The sequence below is a fragment of the Pristis pectinata genome, chromosome 28 (assembly GCF_009764475.1).
Source record: "Pristis pectinata isolate sPriPec2 chromosome 28, sPriPec2.1.pri, whole genome shotgun sequence".
Lineage (NCBI taxonomy): Eukaryota > Metazoa > Chordata > Chondrichthyes > Rhinopristiformes > Pristidae > Pristis > Pristis pectinata.
The window spans coordinates 15,652,291-15,676,637 of NC_067432.1; the positions used below are offsets into that span (position 1 = coordinate 15,652,291).

At 40.1% G+C, this 24,347-nt stretch overlaps 1 protein-coding gene across 1 annotated transcript in view; it reads right to left on the reverse strand.

Moving 5' to 3' along the window:
- Window positions 1–24,347, reverse strand: part of LOC127583893 (WD repeat-containing protein 72-like) — a 230,103-nt gene that overhangs the window by 115,440 nt on the left and 90,316 nt on the right. The window contains exon 14 of the mRNA XM_052040283.1: window positions 18,637–18,836. Within this exon, the coding sequence (XP_051896243.1) occupies window positions 18,637–18,836 (200 nt within the window). The remainder of the gene's footprint in view (window positions 1–18,636; window positions 18,837–24,347) is intronic.

Consider the following 24,347-nt stretch of genomic DNA (forward strand, 5'->3'; position numbering starts at 1 on the left):
AGCCCACAATCACAAATCTTTCAAAAGTTTAAATACTTTTAAGGAGCTGATCTCCACAACTCTCTGGGGTAGAGAATTCCAGAGATTCACCATCCTCTGAGACAAGAAATGTCTATGTACCTTGGTTTTCAATGACCGGCCCCTTATCTTGAACCTATGCCCCCAAGTTTATTCCCACCAGTGAAAACATCTCAACGTCTATGCTGTCATGCCCACTTATGATCTTGGATGTTTCAATAAGATTGCCACTCATTCTTCTAAACTACAAAGAACACAGAGCCAACATACTTAGCCTCTCTTGATAGGACAACCCTTTTGTCCCAGGAATTAGCCTGGTGCATCTCTTTTGGACTGCTCGCAATGCTACCATATCCTTTTTGAGCTAAGAGGACCAAAACTGTATGCGGTAATCCAAGCGTGGCCTCACCAACTTTCTTATTTCTAAACTCCCCCTTTTCAATAAAGGGCAATATGCCATTTGCTCTCTTAAGTACTTGGTGCCCGTGTCTGATAACTTTTGTGATTCATGCACAGAACACCTAGATCCCTTCATTTGCAGTTTTTTTTCCATTTCAATAATAATCTGCTCTTTGATTCCGCTTATGAAAGTGTATGACCTCACACTCTGCCACATTAAACTCCTTTTGCCAAGTTTTGACCACTAATTCAACCTATCAATATCCCATTGCAGAGTCACAATATCCTCATTGCAACAAGCCCTTCTACCTATTTTCATGTCATCAGCAATCTTGGATAAGTTACATTCTGCCCCCTCCTCCAGGTCATTAATATAAAGGGTAAATAACTGAGGGCCAAGAACTGATCTTTGGGGTATTGCGCTTGCTACATCCAACCTGAAAAAGATCCATCTATTCCAACTCCTTGTTTTCTATGTGTCAACCAATTTCCAATCCATGCTAACACACTTTGTCCAATACCATGAGCTTTCAACTTGTACACCAACCTTTCATGCGGCACCTTGTCAACTGCCATTTGGAAGTCTAAATACACTACACCTATGGTTTCCTTCTATCGACTTTGCTTGTTAAATCCTCAAAGAATTCAAGCAAATTTTTCAAACATGATTTTCCTTTCATGAAACCACATTGACTTGGTTTGATTAGATTAAGCTTTCCTAAGTGATAAGTTATTTCTTGTTTGATTATTGACTCTAGCATTTTGTCAACAATAGATGTTAAACTAACTAGGTGATAGTTTCCTGCCTTTTGTCTTCCTCGCTCCTTGAACAAGGGAATCACATTTGCAGTGTTCCAAGCCACAGTCAACATCCCAGAATTTAGTGAGTTTTGAAAAACTTAAAGCCAATTCCTTCAAGAGGTTTAAGTTTGATACATTTAATTATGGGAGGCCTTGGGAGAATAAGCAAAAGGATCTCTTTCCTTTCACAAACAGATCAGTAACTAGGGGGCAGAGATTTAAGTTCAGGAGCAAGAAACAATCTGCTGGAGGAACTCCTGATGCAGGGTTTTGACCAGAAATGTCGACAATTCCTTTCCTCCCACAGATGCTGCCTGACCCCCTGAGTTCCTCTGGCAGATTGTTGGTCCAGGTTCCAGCATCTACAGTCTCATGTGTCTCCAGAGATTTAAGTTAATTCATAGAAGGATAAGAGGAAAAATTATTTCACTCAACAAATGGTAAGGGTCTGAAAATTTAGCTGAAGTGGTACCAGGGATAGAAATCCTTGGCACATTTAGAAGGTGCTTAGTCGAGTTCTTATAAAACTACATGCTGAAAATCAGGAAGTGGAATTAAACCAAAAGTCTATTTTTACCTACTATGGACATGACGGACTGCTTGGTCTCCTTCTGTGCCATAAATTTGTGTGATTCTGATTTGGTCTGGCATGCCTTCAGCCAGCAGGTACTTCTTTAGGGACATGCAAGAGGCAAATTTGGGGGAGCTGCATGTCAGTGAGTGTGGACAGCAGGCAGTAAAATCTGAGCCAGTATTCCAAGCTGTGCCACAAGATGGATGATCCGTGCCACAAAGTGCCTACTTGTGGCACATCACAAGATCAAACAATATCTCCGGAAGTCATGGTAGCAGGAGCAGAAGTGGGCATCATTAGTATAATTAAGAAATAAAGAAATGCAGTTCATAATTTCTAGCATCAATATTTATAATTTAAATAATTAATGGAGATATTTAAAGCGAGACAATCTGGGGTTTTACCTCACATTTAAATTCCACGTTTCTTTTGCTCTTCACTCTCAAACAGCCAGTTTCATCATTCCCTTTGCAAGCAATGACATTAAACAAGTGGGACAACAATTTAGACCGTAAATTGAACAGAAGCCTGGTTTAATACTTCTGCTGTGAGAAAAATTTGAGGGTTACTAATCCAAATGCAAGCATTTCAATGGCATTTCCATCATGCCCCCTGCATTAAAGACTGTACCATTTACTGATGTGGTGAAGGAAAAGCTGTAAAAAGTGTCACATCTGAAAATGATCCTTTTAGTTCAGCTCTTTCCAGTGGCTGAGATCCATGATTCCTTACTTTTTTTATTATTATTCATGATTCCTTAATGGAGTACAGTCCCTGCTTTATATCGTAGCAATGGTTAGCTAAATGGAAATATTAACATTAATTTGACTAAACAATGTCCAAAAGAAGATGGAATAAAAATTATGTGGAGCTCCTTTCTCAAAGACAATCATTATTGGTTGTACCGGATGTTTTTTGTTAAAACAAAGCTTAATTGCAATGATCTATTTACCCACTGAAGGCCTTGCTTCTGCGCTCTTCGTCTTTAATTTCTGTGGCAGTCAAATGTGAGACGAAGTGGGGAGGTGAAGAGCCAAATGGGAGATGTGACAGGGAGGCAGGGAAAGTAAATTCAAAATGGGAGCCATGATATCTTGAAAGAGACTATAAGAGTTGTGATCCTTTGGTTTAATTCCCTCTACTGATTGGATGAAGGCACAGAATTAAAATGGCTTTGTGCAGAAAAACATATAGTGTTACACTGCTGAATTGTGAGTATTATCTTGTTTTTATTGAATGCTCGCACACTCTGAGAGGTCACGTTGATTATAATTGACTACTTAGGCATCACTAACTGTGGTTATGTAGATAAACATAGCTTCCACTTTGTGTACACCAAGATCACACAAGGAGAACAAACAGGTTAATTTCTTTTTAGTGCCAATGACCAAAGGAGGAATATTGGTCTCAAATTCCTCCTTTTGTTTCAACAATAACACAGAAAAGGCCAGAAATACTCAGCAGGCCAGGCAGCATCTGTGGATAGAGGAACAAAAAGGTTTATGAATATTCATCACTTCTGATGAAAGGGAGCTAGTCTGAATTATTACCTCTGTTACTCTCTCTCTGCAGACACTTTCTGACCCACTATTTCCAACATTTTCTGTTTTATTTCAAGTTTTCTATATTTTGCTTTTGCCTGAAACATTATGATGAACAGAGAAGTTTAACATCTGTCCTTAAAGGAAAGCAACACTTTCCATAATAGTGCTCTCCCTATGTACTGAACCTAAGTGTCAGTCTACATTACCCACTCAAATAATGCAGTCAGCTGTATACCTCCTTATTAGTGATAACATTTGGTATATTCTAATTGTACCCTTCCTTAATACTCCAAACCGAACATCACAGTGAGTCACAACAGAGTTTTAACATCAAAGGCTGTCATTCCATGATTCAGTGTAAACTTTTAAATATTCTAAATCAGCTACTGTGCAGTGATTACACTGCTTCATTCACCTAAGCCAGATGGCAATTATTTGTTTCTGATTATTTTATATTTCTCCTTCAGTCATGACATAAATGCTCTCAGACTAATTTCAACAGACACAACAATGGGTGGAAAGCAGTCCAGTAAATGTCGGCCTCACTGAGACTTTGAAGGGTATGGCCAAGGGTGAAATAAACCCCGATCAGCTGCCTGAGACTTCAGAGGAACTTCCACTGCAATTTTCTGATAATGGCAGTGGAGCTTCCCTGGAAAATTTAGGTCATGAAATTCATTTCAAAATAAAGAAAATAAAATGAATCAACACATAAACAATTCAGTATTAAAGCTGTTATGCCTACAATCCCTAAATGTTATAATCTATTAGTTACTGCAAAATGAAATGCTAGAATAAAACATAGAGTCCCTAAAAATCCAAATCTTCCATAGTAACAGCACCTGTGCAGCTTGTATCTGTAGGAGAAACATCCTAAGTCTCCCAGCGTTGGCTGAAGCAGTCTCAGCTATATCTATGGAGCCGCCGCCACCTGGCTTCCAATTGCCTTTACAGCAGGCCTTATTTACAGTCCCATCTTTAATTTATAGCTTTGACATTTTGTCAGGTGATGCCAAATTGGTGGTTACTGCACACTGGAGATTTTCATGCAACGAATGAAGGTCTTTAGTGCTGGAAACTAAAATGCAACCCTCCATCTTCATTTACATTACATGACTGTCTTATAAAGACTGTGGGCTCGCTTCATGGGAAGATCAATACAAAAGAGCTGCACAGAAAACCAGAATCTGGAATGTGAGATTGTGAAGCATTCACTGTGTCAATGCTTAACTCCAACTCCATTCTTGTTTAATTGCACATTTGGGGAAATTAAACCATCACCTTCAGTTGGTGCTGTGTATCTGTAAAACTGTTTAAGAGGCCTCTGATTATCATTCCACCCACTGATCGCAACTAATAGAGCTGACTTCAGCACATGTATTAATAAGTATCAATCAGCTGGGACAACATTGCACCCTACATTGAACACACCTTCAAACACTTCTCCTCAGTGAAGAAGTAATTAGAGACATCGATTAGTCAAATATTCACTGTTTCTGTGCAGGAATCACCTTGGATTTTAAGTCACATAAGAAATTTGATTGCGTAATGCTGCTTTTTTCAGCTTTATACAATTGGAAATTGACTTTATCTGGAGTGAAATATAATAACTAATTCCACATCATTTAATGTCATTCTAGAGATTCACCTGGACACTTTCTGGTGGTAGTTATCCTTGTCTTCAGTCATTCCCTTAGAAAAACTAGAGCACTGCAGGAGAAATTATGGAATACTCCCTGGACAATCATACTTTAGTGCAAGTGCTATATTAGCACCCCTGCAAGGTGAGTCCCTTACTTACCATTGATCCTTCTGGTCTACACCACATCCCCGACCCTCCCCAACCCAATAATATTTTCCACAACTCCCTGAAATTCTAAATGAGCCAGTGACTTCCAATGCCCTGGTTCCCCGAAGCAATGAACCCCCTTCCCCCTCCCCAACCATTCCCAGGCTCCAGCCCAGCAGTCTCTCAAGTCCCCCATTAGAGGCCATGATCTCCACTCTACTTAGCTGAGCACAACTCTTATCGCAGGCCCTGATCCTTCCTAAAGACTGCCCTCCCAGCCCCCAACTCAAGGCCCCAACTCTCACTGAATATTCCCTGCAACTTCTCTTCCTTGGTTACCTGACTCCAGGTCCCTTTCTCAGCTTTCAGTCATCTCCCTGCTCTCCAACGCATCCCCACACACCCCTGTACCTGACCACCTCTGCCCTCAATCCAAATATATACAATTAAGTCTACAACAAGGGCCCCACAATCGAGATCACTGTTAGCATCCCACTGCAAAGTCATCTAGTGCACATATTTAGGTCCACTGGATCTTCTAGGTCATATAGTGCTAGCTTTTCAAAAACACCATCTAGCAGTAACAAGGTGACATGAGATGAATGACATGCAGAGTGAGACAACACAATGGGCAAATAAGTTTCACAGCGGATAGTTTTAAATATTAAACCAGCACAGTTATTCCTTTATGCTCAGATATGTCTATATCTCATTACTCCATGTTAAAACAGATCTATGAGATTGCTTGTGGTAAGCCAAGCAACATAAAAGGAGGAATATAGCATTTATTGCACAATGCATAAACGTGCTGCTCTGTTGCTACTATCTTTACACTGTAGAAGTAACATACAACTGTTGCCAGTGGAGAGAAAAGTTTGCAGACGACAAAGGCAAGTCTATGGGTAACATTAGGGTGTAATATTTATCCCAGCCTCCCTCCAACCCCAGCTCTGCTGCAGGTTTTCTGTACTTTCTGCTTTTATTACAGATTTCCAGCATCTGCAGGACTTTTCCTTTGTTAAAGGAAGTAATTGGCTTTTTTGTTGTGTACTGCTGGCACACTGGACTGGTTATATTTCCATGTATTTTGTCATTATTGTACAAAATTCATTTTAATGAATTCCACAGACTGAAGGAGGAAAGAAGTTTGTGTCAATATCAAGTGAGGTGCAGCTTGTTAGCATCCTGCTTTACTAAGTTGCATAATGTGGAGCTCTCCTTCATAGCCAGAGCTGGTGGCAGAGCTGTGAATGGGCAGAGTGAAGATGATCAGCCTTGTCTTGGAATTTAGAACAGAGAGATTGTGTTAGAATTGCATATAGCATTAGTCATACAGCAATTGCATACAGCAATAGTCCTGTCATTTAAACAGTGACCATGCTATGCAAATGGCTGAAATTGTTTTTATACATATAACTTATGTCTAACTCATAGAAAGCATATGATAAATAAGGAGACCATTCACCCACTGTGTCCATGCCAGTTATAAAAGAGCTGGCACATCTAATCCTACTGTCCAGTACTAGTCTGTGGCTCTGTAGGTCACTGCTCTTCAAGTACACATCCAGGTACCATTTAAATGTTTTCTACCTCACCATTCTTTCAGACTGTGATTATCAGCCTCTACCATCCTCTGGGTAAAATCAATTTTCCTCCTCCCCTCTGATCCTTCCACCAATTACTTTCAATATATGTCCTCCCCCACCCCCTCCCACCCCCAGCCCCTACTGCTCCTGGTTTTTGTTCTATCTGCTTGGGAAAATGGGTCCTTTCTATTTACTCTTAGTAGGCACCTTATAATTTTATACATTAATTATTGCAATAGCTAAAATTCTCCAGTCCTGGCAATGTCCTTGTAGGTCTCCTCTGCACTATCTCTGATGCAATCACATCTTCCTATTATGTGGTGACCAGAACTGAACACAGCACTCAAGCTGTGGTCCAACTAGTGCTGTCTGCAATTCTAGCACAACCTCTCTGTTCTGAATTCCAAGACAAGGCTAATAGAGGAAAGCATTCTGTATGGTTCTTTAACCACCTGCTTGACCTGTCCTTCTGACTGTGAGCATACAGTCCCTTTGTTCCTCCATACCTCTCAATGTTCCCCCATTTAGTGTACTTTCCCCAACGGCACCTCCCTAAATATATTACCTCACACTTTGCTAGATTAGATTTCTTTTGCCATTTTCCTTCCCAAATAACCAGGTCCCCCTCCTTCAGTATACAATGTTCCTCCTCATCTCCTCGCTGTCAACAACAGCCAATTTCTGTATCAACTGCAACCTTCCTTATAGTACTGCCTACGAAGTCTAAATCTTCTATAAATACTACGAAAAGCAAGGGACTGAGTAATGAGCCCTGTGGAACCCCACTGGTAACAGGCTTCTAGTCACAAAAATACCCCTCAACCATTCGCATTTGCTTCCTGCCACTGAGCCAACTTTGGATCCAATTTGACATTCTCCCTTGGATCCCATGGAATTTTCCTTTTTGACCATTTTGCATGTATTAATTTGTCAAAAACTTCAATAAAATCCACACAGATCAGAACAAACACATGGCTCTCATCCACTTTTCTTGCTATCTCCTCGAAGAATTCAATCAAGTCAGAGGTTTAGAGGCATATGGGCCAAACACAGACAAGTGGGACCAGCTGAGGTAGGCAACTTGGTCAGCATGGACAAGTTGAAGGGCCTATTTCCATGCTGTTTAATTTGATGACTTGAAGTTAGTGAAGCACATCCTTTCCTTGACAAATCCATGCTGATTGTCCCTCAATAATCTGTGCCCTTCTAAGTGAAGGTTTATAATGTCCTTCAGAATGAATTCCACCTAACTGTTCACTTAGAGTCATTGAGTAATACAGAATGGAAACAGGCCCTTCGGCCCAACTCATGCATGCTGACCAAGGTGCCCACCTAAGCTGGTCCTATTTTCCTATGTTTGGCCTGTATCCCTCTAAACCTTTCCTATCCATATACTTATCCAAATGTCTCTAAAATGTCATTATTTTTTCTGAAGAAATTTCCCTGCTTTTTTTTGGGAGAAGTTGCTGATTATTCTGTTCTTTAAAGAAATTCTGTTTTCAGATTGAATTCTCTTTGTTGTGCATTTAAGTGTTTGCTATACATCATATACTGAAGGCTGCCCCCATAAATACCCCATAGGGAAAAGCAGCAGTTTGTTAATCTCAGCCACACAGTTAGGAAAGCAAGAAGTGCTATCTTCTCACTGAATGGGGGACCTGGGAAATGGAGGGAACAATCCGTAGGAAATTATTTTTCCTCTGCCTGATAGCAATATTGGCACTGGACCACTCCAAAGATGGTAATTGGTTGAGAAAGGGGATAAGGTGAGGGTGAGAGGGCATCAGATAGTGTGAAATAGAAGAATGACAAAGAGAGTGTGAAAATCAGAAAACTATTATGTTCAAAATATCACCTGTATTATAAGCATTTTGCAGTAACCTAAAGAGTCAATATCATGTGCAATGATGTGGGGGTTCTCTGTTGCATCACCACAGAACACAGGGAACTAGAAAGTTGTATTAGCAGGTAGCCTGAAAGACCACTGACTAAATATGCCACTGTTCTCAGGTAATGGGTAATCTGCTGACCCAGATCATCCAAATTCCCTTCTGATGCACAAGGCTGCCAATCTCAGTTTTGTTTCCTACACTCTTGCTGCAAGGGGATAAATCTGCCCTTAAATTTTGGTTGAGTAAGGCTGTTTCCCTTCAAACCCCAGTCAGATTCCCAGCCTTGGCCTTGAAAGCAAATCAGACATGGGGCACAGAAGAAAAAAATACAGATCCACTTTGTAACACTAACCTTGGCATGAGGCAATTACGTTCCTTTCAGTGCAAATTTTTCCATGACACAGAAACAGAACAGACGGCTGAAACAAAGTTCTTCCCATCTGAGGGGATGGGGGGGAGGGGGAGGGAAGATCTCTTTTGTTTACATTTCAGTACAACTATCAGGAAAGACATTTTCCTGTCAACCTCTCAGTTGATTGGATGAGTGACCAGTTAAGTTATATGAACACATCTCCCCAAGTCATCAGTCTGGTCTGCAGGAAGATTGTCTAAGGACAGATGCAAAATAAAAGTCTGAATGGAGTTTCACTACTGCAGTCCTGCTAAATGGCTCACTGCGATGTACCTTTTCAGATGTCAAGATTAATTTCTAATATCATCATAAAGTAGAACTGCCTTCTGTGATTCCACATAATTAAATATAGATTATGAATGAGAATGAAGTGATAACAAAGCACCATTTAACATGCAAGGGAGAGTAGTCAATCTTTGTCTGCTTTCTTGCAGAATTTCAATCGCATGCTTTGAATACTGAAAGAGGTATTTAAATACATTGCAGATTTGCTTAATGCTCTGTTCCCTGTGAATGCCGAGGCAGTGCTCAGGATTTCATGGCTTAGCTGATAGTTCAGCCTCAACTAAGACAGCGAGGGAAGGATGGACCTTCTGTAGGTACAGTGATGGAGGCAAGGGCCTTCTGTATCTATAGGAAGGGAGAAATGGATCTTCTGAACACACAAGGGATGAATGGACCTTCTGTACCGGTAGAGAGGGAGGAATGGATCTTTTAAACACAGCAAGGGAGGAATGGACATTCTGAGGGTATAGCAGGTACTTGAGAGGGGGATAGTGAATTGAAAGGCTGTAAATTTACAACCCACATTGATTCAGCTGGCATAACAAATCAATTCTGATCACTGAATATTTGAAAGCAACATTTCTGCTTTTGAAAAATGCCTTCGTGCAATACTGCAAAGGTGTCTTGGCAGGAATGCCACAACCCTTTTAGATTTCAGTACTACAGTTGAAACAGTTTTTAGAAATATCTGCTTTCCATTTTTCATCAAACTCTATTAAGGGAGCTACGTTATGAGATATGCAGTTAATATCAAATAAAGTGAAATAAGAGATTGGATTTTAAGGTTGCTCTCAAATTCCACTCTGGGCTACATGATCTACAGATTAGATCTTCCTTAGTTGCAGCAACAATTACTTCTCACAATGTTGCTGCTCAGTGTGTGTCCTTCACAGCTACTGTGTGAAAGCCATATCTTTGGTTAGACTCATATAACACAATAAGGATTCTAGAGAAATCAAATTTAGGAATTGACATCCTCCAACTTGTGAATCTCCAAAACCCATTAATGCTCCTTGTTAGCGAGGACCAGTCAAAGGTTTCTGTTCAGCTACATCGCATTTATTCCACTCAACCCAGGATAAAAGCCATGCATGTTTCTGGCATCCACAGCTTAAAAGGGAAATTTTATGTTATTGAGTAAATTTTTAAAAGGTATTTGCTGAGAAATTTGGTCAGAGAGTGCAAAGTTTACTTCCAATGTACAGTGGAATTTCAATGAAAAAATATATTGTAAAGGTTTTCGGTCTTACCACGTGGATTGAGAAGTCCTTGATTTTTCCTCTGTTCCTACATGCATCTAACAGACCAGAGAACAGAGGCACCCGGACACATCTTATACTATGTAACATTTATAATGACATAGAAGGAGGACCCTCAGCCCTTTTGCTCCATGCTGCTCCCACTAGTTCCATTCCCCCTCTTCCTATTTCTCTGTCACCCTGAAACTTATTCCCTCACACATGTACCCACCAACTCCTCTTTGATTCCATTTTGTCATTAACCCACTCTAAGTGTAATTTACAGCCAATTACTGTCTTTGGGATGTGGGAGGAAACCCACTTAGTCACAGGGAGAACGCGCAAACGCCACACAGACGGCAGCCAAGGTCAGAATCAAACCCAGGGTCTGCCACGAGCAACCACCTTGGACAGTTCCTTCTTCAAATTAAAGTTCATCCCTTGTGATGGTTCTGCTTCGGGACCACTCTAACCACAACCCCTTGGTGTTGGGTGTCTCCGTGCACCAATCTGTCAAATGCGCAGTGGTCACCAGAAGAAAAGTCGAAGACTTATCAATCCATGTTGTAACGCAGCAGCCATTCATAAACCCTCCAACAATCTGACCTTATCCTCAGCTTCACCCCATACCTCTCTCACACGGTATAATCCCTTTCCCCCACCTTCACATACACACCATGTGCCCCCTCCTCTCCTCCTCGATGCACGCTACTTCCTCCTTTAGCCTGCCACCATTTGTTTTCCATCATATACTCCACAATGAAGCCCTGGGCCTCAGACATTGAAGAATTTTGCAGTTGCAGGCCCTCATAAAAACACATCTGCTGGCCCACTGCTGGGTTTATTCATCTTTCCAGAGCCCACATGATTTCCAGGCCATTGTATTTTGTGAATAAACCCGGGATAGGCTCCTTCAAGAGTACATTTTGGACTTCACCAGCCACTGTCCTGATGATTCAGAAGTAGCATTTTTTATTAGATATCTTTATTAGTCACATGTACATCGAAACATGCAGGGAAATGCATCTTTTGCATAGAGTGTTCTGGGGCAGCCCACAAGTGTCACCACACTTCTGGCGCCAACATAGCATGCTTACAACTTCTTAATCCATATGTCTTTGGAATGTGGGAGGAAGTCGGAGCACCCAGAGGGAATCCACGCAGACATGTGGAGAATGTACAAACTCCTTACAGACAGCGGCCAGAATTAAACCCGGGTCGCTGGTGTTGTAATAGTGTTACGCTAACCGCTACACCACTGTGCCTGCCCCTTGGGAAGGATTTTTCTTTTTTTTCGGTTTTTCTCTCCTAGATGCATTTGGAGAGGTTTTTTTTCTGAACCAGCAGTGGGTCTGATATTTGTACTTGGTTCTCTTACAGGAGATTCTTGGACCACATTAGTGTAGAGTATCTGAGCCGGCTGCCTATTGCCATCCTCAGGCTTTTAATCCTTAGTAGCATCCCCTAGGTGGGCTGCAGCCAAGTCAAAAGAGCCCACAGGTATTTGTCCACATTGAGGTTGGCTGTGATGGGGAGAGGGGAGGGGCAGTCACACTCAAACTGTCCTCACCGCACAGCAGTCCATGGCAGCCTGGAGTGGAGTGCCAGCCTATCCCCTCCTGAATCAGGAATACTAACAGTGAACAAGTGCTCACTCTATCCAGATGAGAGTTCTGAGCTGGAGGTCTGAAGTGGGACTCCAGCCCTTCACTTTGCACTCCGAGGCAGGAGTGATACCGTTAAATCCAAGGCTTATGCCACAAAAATAAATATTAGTAGCTAAGTTTAGGTATCAAATGACATAAGTCACACTGTGCACTCTCTCTTTCTGAGTTCACAAAGAAGATTGAATAGTTAGCAGATTCAGCTTGAATTTATAAAACTGATCTCTTGCAGCTTGGAAATGCAGCCTTCCAGTGTAAATTATTCCAATTACTGCCTGCTTTTGGAAAACCCGAAAATGGCAGAAGTGAAAAAATTATGGCACGTTAATGTTAATATTTAACACAGAAGTGTGGGAAGTCCTACTTATGCACTGAAATAATAATCTGCGATTTTACAAACAGCTAGAGGCAAGCAAAAGCAAACATTTACCTCCCCTGCTCACTGGAGCACTGCAAAAGATCTTATTTCTGTTCTTCAGTATAATCATTAGTTTTGAAGGAGTAATGCTGCAGTTTAATTTGGAAATATCCCTTCTTAATTTAGAAATATCCTTTTAGCTTGGCCTTCACAACTTTCTATAAGCTTTATTCTTAAATGTACTCACTGGGAACTGGAGCATTCTCAGATGCAAGAATGGCTGAGGCGGCAGCCATATGTTACATTGGAGCTGAGATTCTAAATATCAGTGGAAACTACACAGCAGCAGAATGGCCCAGCAAGGGGTTTAATTCAATGATAAAATTAGAGCATGAGAACAAAACCATACAATTACAGAACATTCCAAAGGAAAATGAAAGATTTTCTTATATAAATCATTACAACAAAAAGCAGGTTGCCGAGTACAAGAACCAAATATTGATTTTTTTTTGTGGTGCAGTAAACCATCTCCTTGCTATTTGGTTGTTGTCAAAGACACAGTTTAACAGCTGGAGTCAAATTGCACCATTTACAACAAGAGCTCCTGTCAAGTGGACCATAAGTATTCTCTCAACATGCTATTCAAATGGTGCTTCACCACAAAAATCATCGACTTCGCTTCGGTCGAACCTCAGTCCACACAAGACACATTTCACAGCCCATCAAAGTACTAAACAGGTTGCATATTTTCATGAGTGAACTGAATGGCTATCTCAAAATGTTCACGTTTAAAATCCAGCACAAAAATTATTCAAGTCAAATCGCAATAACCGTACAGATGTACTGCCACTGTAATTCAACCAAATTTGTTACACTGCTTAAAAATCGCTCCACTACCACTACCCCCGACAATAGAGAGTACAACGGCACACGCGCCAACAAAGGCAGAGTTGAAAAAGTCAAAGCAGCATGAAATCAAAGTTTTCTCCTTTGTATTTCCAGCCAATTGTTGGGAAAATGACTTCAGACAAAAGTATGAACACACAATGAAAGAGGGGATCATGCACTGTTCAGGTTGCTTATGTCGAATGAAAGCTGCTCTTCGATATCCCATTATAGTAACGTTTAAATAATCAGACAATTGTCCACATTCTGCAGCAATCTCGCTACTAAGTTCCAAGCTTAATCCTTTCTCTGGTTACCACATTTTGTGACACAGTTTCTTTTATTCTTCTATAAAGTTGATTCATTGACTAAACCCTTCCCCATGGCAGAGGTGTCTAAAACCAGGGGGCATAGGTTTAAGGTGAGGAGTAGGTGGTTTAGAGGGGATCTGAGGAAGAATATTTTTACCCAGTAGTTGAAATTGGGAACACACTGCCTGAGAAGATAGTGGAAGCAAGTACTCCCACAACATTTAAGAAACAACTGGATGGGCACCTGAATTACAAAGGCACAGTAGGCTAAGGAGCAAGAGCTGGAAAATGGGACTAGGTACTTGATGGCTAGCATTGGGCTTGTTTTTGTGCTATATGACTTACTGAGAATGCTCTTCCGTGATCCAAAGAATTGGATGTAAGAGGGACTAGTAGAATTTACAATGAGGTCATTACAGTGACAAGGGTGAAAAAGCAAAATACTGCAGATGCTAGAAATCTGGAAAAAATCTGATGCTGGAAATACTCAGGTCAGGCAGTCTGTCTCTGGGTAGACAGAAACAGAGTTAATATTTTCAGGTCAATGACCTTTCATAGGAACGTGAAATATTAGAGATATTACAGGTTTGAAGCAATACAGAATTAGGAAAGAGCAAAATGGGACTGTCTGTGATGCAGTAGATATCTTGAGTGATTAAAAAATAAAAGAGCTTAAGAAGAAATGACAAGTGGCTATTTACACTTCCCCTACCCACCTTCTTATTCTTATCCTACTTCCTCCCCAGCACTTCATCTGTTTTACATTGGTTAATCTCTCCTGCTCTTCACCTTTCATTTTGTTCTTTCCTCCCCCCCTTTGTACCACCCACTGCCACCCCCATCTCCATTCCCTGCACTTAGTTAAAACTTGCTACATCTCTTTCATTTTCTAATGAAAAGCCCATCATCTTAAAACACAAACTCTCCTTTCCTCACCACAGTTGTTACCCAAGCTGTTGAGAATTTCCAGAATTTTCTTTTGCTTTTATTATAATATCAAGGGTATTTTATTTTTCCCAAACAAGGCAGTGGCACATTGCCAGACATCACAATGTGGTCTTTGCACAGGCACAGTTCCAGTAGTTACACTTTTCCCCTCACCCTTCAGTTTCAAAGGATTTTGGCTTGTAAGTTGCTGGAGTTCTTTTTCACGCTAAGTCACTGGAGAATTCACATACGTTAGGGTAAGCACTATTAAACTCACTAATGGTAGAAAAATCTTGGCATGCAGGAAAGGAAGTCATACAGCTTATAAGCAGAAATGGTATGATTACAAGAATAATGTTTATCGTGGAGCATAGGAGCAGTCTCTCAAGCACCTGAAAATTGCAATCACAGTATAATGTGTCCCACATTCAGTATCCTATCTTGTGTCAAAGTGGCAGCAATACACTATGTTACACCATAGTTTACATTATCTACAGAACATTACCAGAAATTGTAATTTTATATAGCTGTAATGTTTTAGATTTGTAAAGTATGGCACAATATCATTGTACGTAACTAAACAAGCCTATGAAAGCCAGGTTTGCATTTTGCATAAAAACATAACTTGAATCTAAAAATACCACTGATAATCCCATGACACCTAACAAGTTAATTCATTCAATCATCATAAATCCATAACCTTAATAATATATTATACATTTAGCAGCACAAAATATGAACGTTAATATGCAGGTACAGCAAGCAATTAGCATGACAAATGGCATGTTAGCCTGCATAGGAAAGGAGATTATGACATAAAAATAAGGAAATCTTAGTGCAGTTATATAGGGCTTTGAGCACAAACCTGGATTACTGTGTATAGTTTTGGTCTCCTAATTCAAGGAAGGATATACTTGTTTCGAAGATGGCAACTTGAATGTTCATCGATTCCTGAGATGAGAAGGCTGTTCTCTGAAGAGAGACCTAGATAGAATGCACCTATATTCTCTGGAGTTTAAAAAAATGAGAAGTGCTCTCTCTGAAACATACAAAATTACTTAAGGGCTTGATGAAGTAAATGCTGAGAGCCTATTTCTGTCAGGTGAAGGGTTTACAAATGAGGATCACGGTCTCGGGAAAAGTGGTTAGACATTTAGGACTGATGAGAGGGTAAATGTTTTCACTCAGAGGGATGTGAATCTCTGAAGTTTTCTACTCCGGTGTGCTGTGGATGCTCGGTCAGTGAGTACATTTGGTTATGAGATCAATAGATCTTCTGTGCACAGAGTTAATGTACAAGTTCATCCATGATCTTACTGAATAACGGAGCACCCTTGAGAGGTGGTATAATCCACTCAGGTTCCTTCTTCTTGTGTTCTTTTGTTCTAAAACAGTGCATCATCTGATGCACTACAAATCAAGGCACAGAAGGCTAGTTAGCAATAGATTTTAAGCATCTTTTAATGGTAGCAACACATTGCTCTGGTGCTTCTGAACTGCATACAGAAATTGATAAATTAATAATTTCAATAAATAATTCTGGAGAAACTTCACCTAGAGGGGCTAGAATGGGGAATTGGCTACCACAAGGAGTTAGTTGAGGTGGTATCAAAAATGTATTCAAGAGGAACCTAGAAAAATATGAGACAGAATAAAAGGGGAGGCATTGATGAAACTAGATGTGAAAGGGTGGAAGGAGGCTCACATGTATGGTACGAAACTACATGGCTGTGTTGAGCAACAGGGTCACTTTCTGAGATATAAACACTTCGTAATTTTCAATTTCCAAAATTTCATGACTGACCAGATACTCTACTCTGATTGACCTTTGCAATTTATCACTTTTAAGTATAAGATCGGAAAAACTGTAACAAACCCAGGTCTTACCTGAATTCAGAACTATTGTATACTTTTGCCTTAAATAGCCATACACTTACATTTCAGTGATTTTTAATAGTACGAGGCTTCTGTTCACGTGTATTCTGATTTACAATGAACAATGCCATAGGCTATCAGCTAGTAAAAATATAAATATGGTGCAATTGCTATGAGTCACATTTTGCTGTATGCATTTCAGGTACAACTTAATTAATTATTTTAAAGATCAGATGAAGGAAACTATTAGCAATGCTTAATGGCCCAGATTTTGCATTCACCAGTGAATCAATGGCACATCACGTTTAGGCACAGATTCTTTGGGGGGTGGGGGGGTGGAGTTCTTTAAAACTGTGACCTGCAGCCATAATAAAAATTTGTGCTCTATAATGATCAAAGTTTGGTCTCAACAGCAATTGTCTGCCCCTACAAAAGATAAGATTGAAGAGTCCTTACAGAGGTACAATATCTAAACCAGGAGGAGTGAATTGGAGTACTTAATTCAGTGCCATATCTTGCACAAAAAGCAAAATAAAAGGGAAGAAAATAGGTTAAGAGGTAGATATTTAACATTTAATTTTTAAGAATTTCCAGTAGTAATTAATTTTAAACTATTTTACACCTTTAAACTATTTTAAACTATTTTACACCTTTTTTACACCTTTGAAACAATTTTACACCTTTAAAAGTAAATTTTCAGTGCCAGAGGGATTGTTTAACAGTAATTTCACTGCCTTTACTAATTCACCTGTACTTGAAAGAAAAATCACTAACTTTTCTTGCATATATGGTGGTTATCTGGCAGTAAGTGCAAGAACCACCTAATTTCAGTATTGAAGGGGGAAATCCTGGGAAGCTCCTCAAACGAGGCCATGTGGGTGGATTTTAGAACAAAAAGGGTGTTGTCATTTTGCAGGGAGTATATTACAGATCTCACAATCAACAGGATATACAGGAACAGATATGTAGGCAGATATTAGAGAGACGCAATGAAAATAGGGTATTGTACTGGAGGATTCCAATTTCCCAAATATTAACTGAGATTGCCTTAGCGTTAAAGGCTCAGAGGGAGCAGAATTTTTGAGGTGTTCGCAAGAGAGATTTTTGACGCAGTATATAGGTAGACCAATGAGGAAAGGAGCATTATTGGACCTTGTTCTGGGCAAATGGCCTGTTTCCATGCTGTATGATTCCATGATTTCTGTTCTATAATTTCACCTCTTTATGTATCTAAATTTCAAGTCTTTTGGTGAGATATTGTTACAGTGAATCTCCTGTACAAATTTGTCAATTCAGACAACAGCTGGATTTCTGTAATTAACTACATTGGGGTGAATGCAAGAAACTGTTGTTGATTTACTCCTAAATAACACTGAGGACCAACAGCGTCGTTATTTTTGACACTAAGTCTAGGAAATGAAACACTCAATGCTACAGAATTTTGAATATACACAGCCTCCAATTGAGCCTATCATTCACCCTTTTAATAAAGAAAAGTGTGACTCTTAAGGGACCTGACCAAATACCAATGGCCCAGGTGGAGTTGGTGGGGGAGGGTGGGAGGGAGATGATGAGGAGTCTGCAGAGTGATGGAGGTGGAATGGTGTGGAGCATTAGGGATGGGGAATAATATTATTATTTTACTTTGATTTAAGATACCACCACCAGGCTCAAGGACAGCTTTATCCCACTGGTATGAGACCTATTGTAAGTTAATGATGAACTCTTGGCCTGACCATCTACCTCACCACGGCCCTTGTATCTTATTTCTATCGGCATTGCACTTTCTCTGAATGTGTAACTGTAGCACGGTGTTCTGCATTCTGCTATTGCTTTTCCCTTATGCTACCTCAATGTACTTATGTTTTGAAATAATCTGTATGGATGGCTTGCAAAACGATTTTTCACTGTATCTCAGTACATGTGACAAAAATAAACCAACACCAATACTACAAGGTCAATGTTGAAAATTAATTGGTGAAGATACAGTCAACATCTTGGCATTATGCTTTCGGTCATTCATCTTCTGATTCAAACAATAAGATCCTTTATTATGGAAGGGTGAGAATGCAAGTTACCTCTGCTGTGTGGAAAGTAGCTGGAGATGTGCTGAATTTGAAGGATCCATATTGCTTGCAACTCTTCTTTTTGACTGGATCAAGAGGTCTGGTTCCCATGGATAAAGAATCCATTGTGTTCATGAATATAGATAGTGAATCATCACAGGAACCAATGATCGCCTTTGCTACCTCACCAGTCTCATATCGATCAAGTGTTTCTGTCAAAGAGAACATAAGAACATGAGAAAGAGAAGCAGAGATAGGCCATTCAGTCCTTTGTGCCTGTTCAGCCATTCAATAAAACCATGGCTGATTCTTCCTATATTACCCCATGATCGGATATTCCCTTAACATCTTTCCATTGGCAAAGCAGAAGCAAGTAGCAAATGGTAGGGCCCTGGACAGTGTTGTAGAACAGAGAGATCTAGGGATACAGGTACACAGTTCCCTGAAAGCAACACAGGTAGACAGGATGGCAAAGGCGGCGTTTGACACAATTGCCTTAATTGGTCAGGGCACTGAGTACAGGAATTGGGGTGTCATGTTGCAACTGTACAAGTTGTTGGTGAGACCACACTTGGAGTATTGTGCACAGTTCTGGTTGGCCAGCTATAGGAAGGACGTCATTAAGCTGGAAACGGCGAAGAAAAGATTCACAAGGAGGTTATGTAGGACTGGAGGGCTTGAGTTATAAGGAGAGGCTTGGATTTTTTTCCCTGAAGCATAGGAGACTGAGTGGTGACTTTATCAAGGTACAGTATATATAGTAAAAACAGGAGGACCATAGATAAGATGAATGAAGGGTAGGGAAGTCTAAAACTAGATTTAAGGTGAGATGGGAAAGATTTAAAAGGAACCTGAGGGGCAACTTTTTCATAGGGGGTGTTGGGTAAATGGAACAAGCTGCCAGGGGAAGCTGTAGAAGCGGGTACAATTAAAATATTAAAAGACATTTAGACAGGTACATGGATAGAAAATGTTTAGAGGGATATAGGCCAAGTGCAGGTAAATGGGTCTTGCTCAGATCGACATCTTGGTTGGCAATGATGAGTTGGGCTGAAGGGCCTGTTTCCATGCTGTTTAACTCTATGACTCCATAAGACGCTGACTGCTCTTTTTCACTTTCTTCCCATTGAATAAGCATGCACAGAAATATATTGTTTTGGGCAGAGCATGTCTATAAATCATGACCATGCAAAAAATAAACAGAAGTGTTGAAAGTATTTCTAAAGATTCATAAACAAAAAATCTCTATTCACATTTAAAGTACACTCAACAAATCTCTTGTCATAGTAAGGTAAGTTTTGTGAGTTTGTATTCCTTTTTGATCCCACAGAGCTCAGAAAGTAAGGGGCATAATGCTCTAGACCTACTTCTGCTTGTGAAGGTCTGTACTGGGAAATGTCACCCTGTTTTCAAACAGAACATCAAGTTAAATGTGTTTGTTATAGGTTGTCATGACAAAATTAAAACCTAATTCCTTTCCTCTCTTCCCTTTATGCATCATGTCCCATTTCAGGCTAACAAAGTATATCACTGAGCTGTCGTATTTCTCTAGTTATGCATGTGGTAATATGGTAATATATTTTCTTTTAAGCTATTGGTTTGACCCAGAGTGAAATATTCATCTGTCAATTTGACTGCATTGATGAATGATTTCCTCACTAAATGATATGCTTGAAAACCTGAATAACCACCATGACTTCTTTAACTAAAATTGATAATGACAGGAATTTTGAACCAAATGTTTTGGAGAAATATGAGCAGCTCAGAGATGTATGAGATCTGGTAAAATGTCTCCATTCACTTGCAGCAAACCCTCTCAGATCATAGAAATGCAAAAAAAGAATACCACAAGGAAGACAGATTACAACAGGAATTTATTGGTTAACTAAAGAATGCTACCACTGGACCTCTGGGAAAAGTCAGAAACATTAGACGATGAACGCATCATATCTGGGCACAGTGCCAGCCTCGTCGGATATAATGTGTCTCATTGGTAGATCCTAGAGGATAACTGTTACAAGAAGTATAATAGAAACATGGTGGCAGTCTTTTCACTCAATAAACATCTTCCAAGACACATCTGAATTTAATAACATTTTAAAGCTCTAGTTTATAATGATGCTCAATTTCAGTGTTCTATTTTTCTGCCATCCCACCAAAAATCATCTGGTATTTGAGGTTGAGCAGGCCTATAAATACTGCACTACAATTGCAATGTCATACATGCAGCTTCCAAACTCCTGGTATATTGTCAAGAGTTAAAATGTTAATGTTATTTTTTTAAATAAAGTTCTGTCTTTAATGCATTTAACAGTTATTCCTACTTTGTGATGATTATTCTTTTGATTAAACTTACCCTCCTGTTCTTTACACTTTGGAAATAAGTCTACACATCATCTTGCATTGATACCAGCAAATAGTATCAGCAGACAATCTGATCACAGGATATCATAACCCAAAAACAAGAGATAGTTTCAGCAGTCATGGAGTACGAATGAGGGTGGGTTATCATGTTAACACTGTACAGTTCATACCTCAGGCAATGTTTAGTTCACTGAGCTTCAAAGAAGATATTCAAGCCTTGAAGTTGGTGTGGAGGAGAAGCACAAGACTAATGCCTAGACTGAGTTATGAGCAAACAGTGCAGCCCTTACACTGACTGGTAAGTTTATTGTGAGGATAAAATAAACCCTATGCAAATTGGGAGCAAGTCATAGCAGGATGAGACTTATTGTTGCAAACTAAAAATGACACTATTCTTTCACCAATCAAACACCTTTGCCCTCATTAATGGTAAGAGTTAAGAGAGCTTCAGAATTCTTGTGCTAATAAATACTCTTTTAAAAAGCTGGGGAATCATTATTCAATGCACCTATCACAGCTATGTTTCCCTTTCCCTTATTCTAATGCCCTTTTAATGCCAACCTCCCCAGCCTAATGGTAGAGAATATATTTTCTTTTGATTTTTTTACTATAAGTTTTAAAATGATTTATTTAATTAAACAGTGTTTAATGTAGCATAGCATCATCAAAATGTAATTATCTATTTAACAGATGACACAATGGGATAATAATCAGCAAGTGATACTTCACTTTTTTTTCCACCAACATCACAAAACATTTAATTGAGGAAACAATGAAAATGATCAAATTACAGCAGGGCCTGCCTGTTCCTCGATCAGAGTCCACTTTGCAGAACAAAGTATGTTTGACAGTTACCAAAATAAGAATGCCATAGATCACCTGAAACATTAATTCTATTTCAATCTTCAGAAAAAGTCACCGATTTGCTAAGTTTTCCCAGCACTTCCTGCTTTTACTCCAGATCTCCAGAATGCACCATATTTCACTTTTGTGGCCCTCAGTACGTTGTTAAAAGAACAGGTGAGAAGATGGTTAATCTCAGCAAGTACAACTTTTAAAAGTTGCATCACTTAGCTTTTTGTAAAAAAAGAATGTTTTTTCTTTCAAAATATATTTAAAAGTCCAAAATGCACATTCAACCTGAGCATGGAATAGAAATGTACAAAATAGTTGATCCCAGTCATGTTGGAAAAACTATTGCCCACAATTTGGATTGCTTAGTTCCACATTTTTCTGCAATATTCAATTCAATTTGAATGAAAAATTAAACATAATTGAAAATCTGGGACTTACTGCATGAATTGTAATTTTTTCTTCAGTGTTCTCTGCATGTCTGACATGCTAATACTCAGAGAAGTCAGATATGCAACGTACCTGGATGCCACTTCTTTAATTTTCATCCATGAGTCACTCATGTAGATGTAGGCCACAACTGCTTAAAATTTATCTCAGGTCGGTCCCCTTAGCCACATCTCCCTCAGGCCTCCCCACAATCCCATCCTTGTTAGCAATATGCATCATCACCCTTCCAAGCTCATGACCCTCCTTAAAACCCCTTCAGCTCATCGATCTGTCAACTGGACCTGGTATCCCTTCCATCTACTGATCAGTCTGTACCCTCTTGAACCAGACCACCTTCAACCCCACCCCTCAATCACTGACACTGACCTCCTTCTATTTCCTCATCCCAACGACCAACCACCTTCCTCCTCTCACACCTACTGGGCATCTCTGATTATCAAATGCATCTTTCAGCAAATGATCTTCACCTCAATCCCACTCAGTAGTGTAGTTTACAGCCCCAGCAACCCGGGTTCAATTCCGGCCACTATCTGTAAGGAGTTTGTACATTCTCCCCGTGTCTGCATGTGTTTCCTCTGGGTGCTCCGGTTTCCTCCCACATTCCAAAAGACGTACAGGTTAGGAAATTGTGGGCATGCTACGTTGGTGCCGGAAGCGTGGCGACACTTGCGGGTTGCCCCCAGAACACTACACAAAAGATGCATTTCACTGCATGTTTCGATGTACATGTGACTAATAAAGATATCTTAATACCATTTGCACTGACCTCTATTCTACCAATCCCAATTGTCCTCACTCTTCATAGACCTCTATTCCCATGACCCCGGTCTTATCCAATTTCCTTCACGTTCTCCACCATAGTCAAATGGATAAAGGACAAGCCCTTCCTCATGATCAGGCCCATTCAGCAGTTTGGCATGCCTTGGTCCTCATCTACCATTGAATGGCCCAGCAGCTTGCCCAGGAACAAAATACTTGATGGCCCTCCAGGAACTGACTGATGCATTTTCACAGGTGCTCACCATAGTTGTCCATGTTGTTCTATTGGACTATTTCATGTCCAATTAGTTTTCCTAACTTTTAAATATCTGACCAGAAGTTTTATTCAGGCTGCCAGTGTTTTAGATAAGGAGTTGAATGATGATGGAAACAGCTGAAGAAACCGAGGCCCATGTCAGTGAGGTAAAACAATGATTCAGTTACCAATTATTTGAAACTGTATGAGTCAAACAACGGCCTGAATTTTACAGGGAGGGAGAAATGCACAGTGCTCAGCATTCATGACTCTGCCTTTGCCCACAGACTTTCAGGGTGGTGCTTCCTTCAAGGAATCTGGGACAGGTCTGAGAAGGCCCAAAATAAATGAAGAGTCCATAGCGAGACAGGGAGGACCTGATCTTTACTGGGAGAAGGGAGAGTACGTTCATATTTCTCTGAGTGTGGTGGGCATTGATAGATTGGTGATACAGTTGGAGGGGGAAGGGAAGAGAAGAGGGTTTTCAATTGCAGCAATGGTGGGAGATTCATGACATAATGAGACAGGTTGGGTACCTCCAGGAAGGGAGGAAGGTTAGCAAGCAGGTACTGGGTAGAAACACTTCTGCTCCTACTGTACCAAAAACACTTAACTTTTGTTTGCGTGCATGGATGTGCAGGATGTGCATGCCCATGTGTATCTGTGTGTGTCTCTATATGTATGCATTTGAACATGTCCATGCCTGGACATGAATGCAAGTATGTGCATGTGTGTCTGGGTATTTGTGCACACACCAGTTTGTGTATCTGCACATATGAGTACCTACATGTGCGCAAACCTAGATGTGGCTATATGCGTGTGTTTGGTAAATTTTCTGTTATGAACCTGGTAAGAAGGTAACTGAACCACTGCTCTGTTGCCATGCTGAGCATTGCAATACTGTTTACTCCTCTAAATCACCAAGAAGCTATTGAACAATGTCACAATCAAATTTCAACAGCCCAACATATAAATTATTCACTGGAAGTGAAGAACTGGACCTAAGGTTGGTGTGTGTATAATACACCTTTGAAAGTCATAC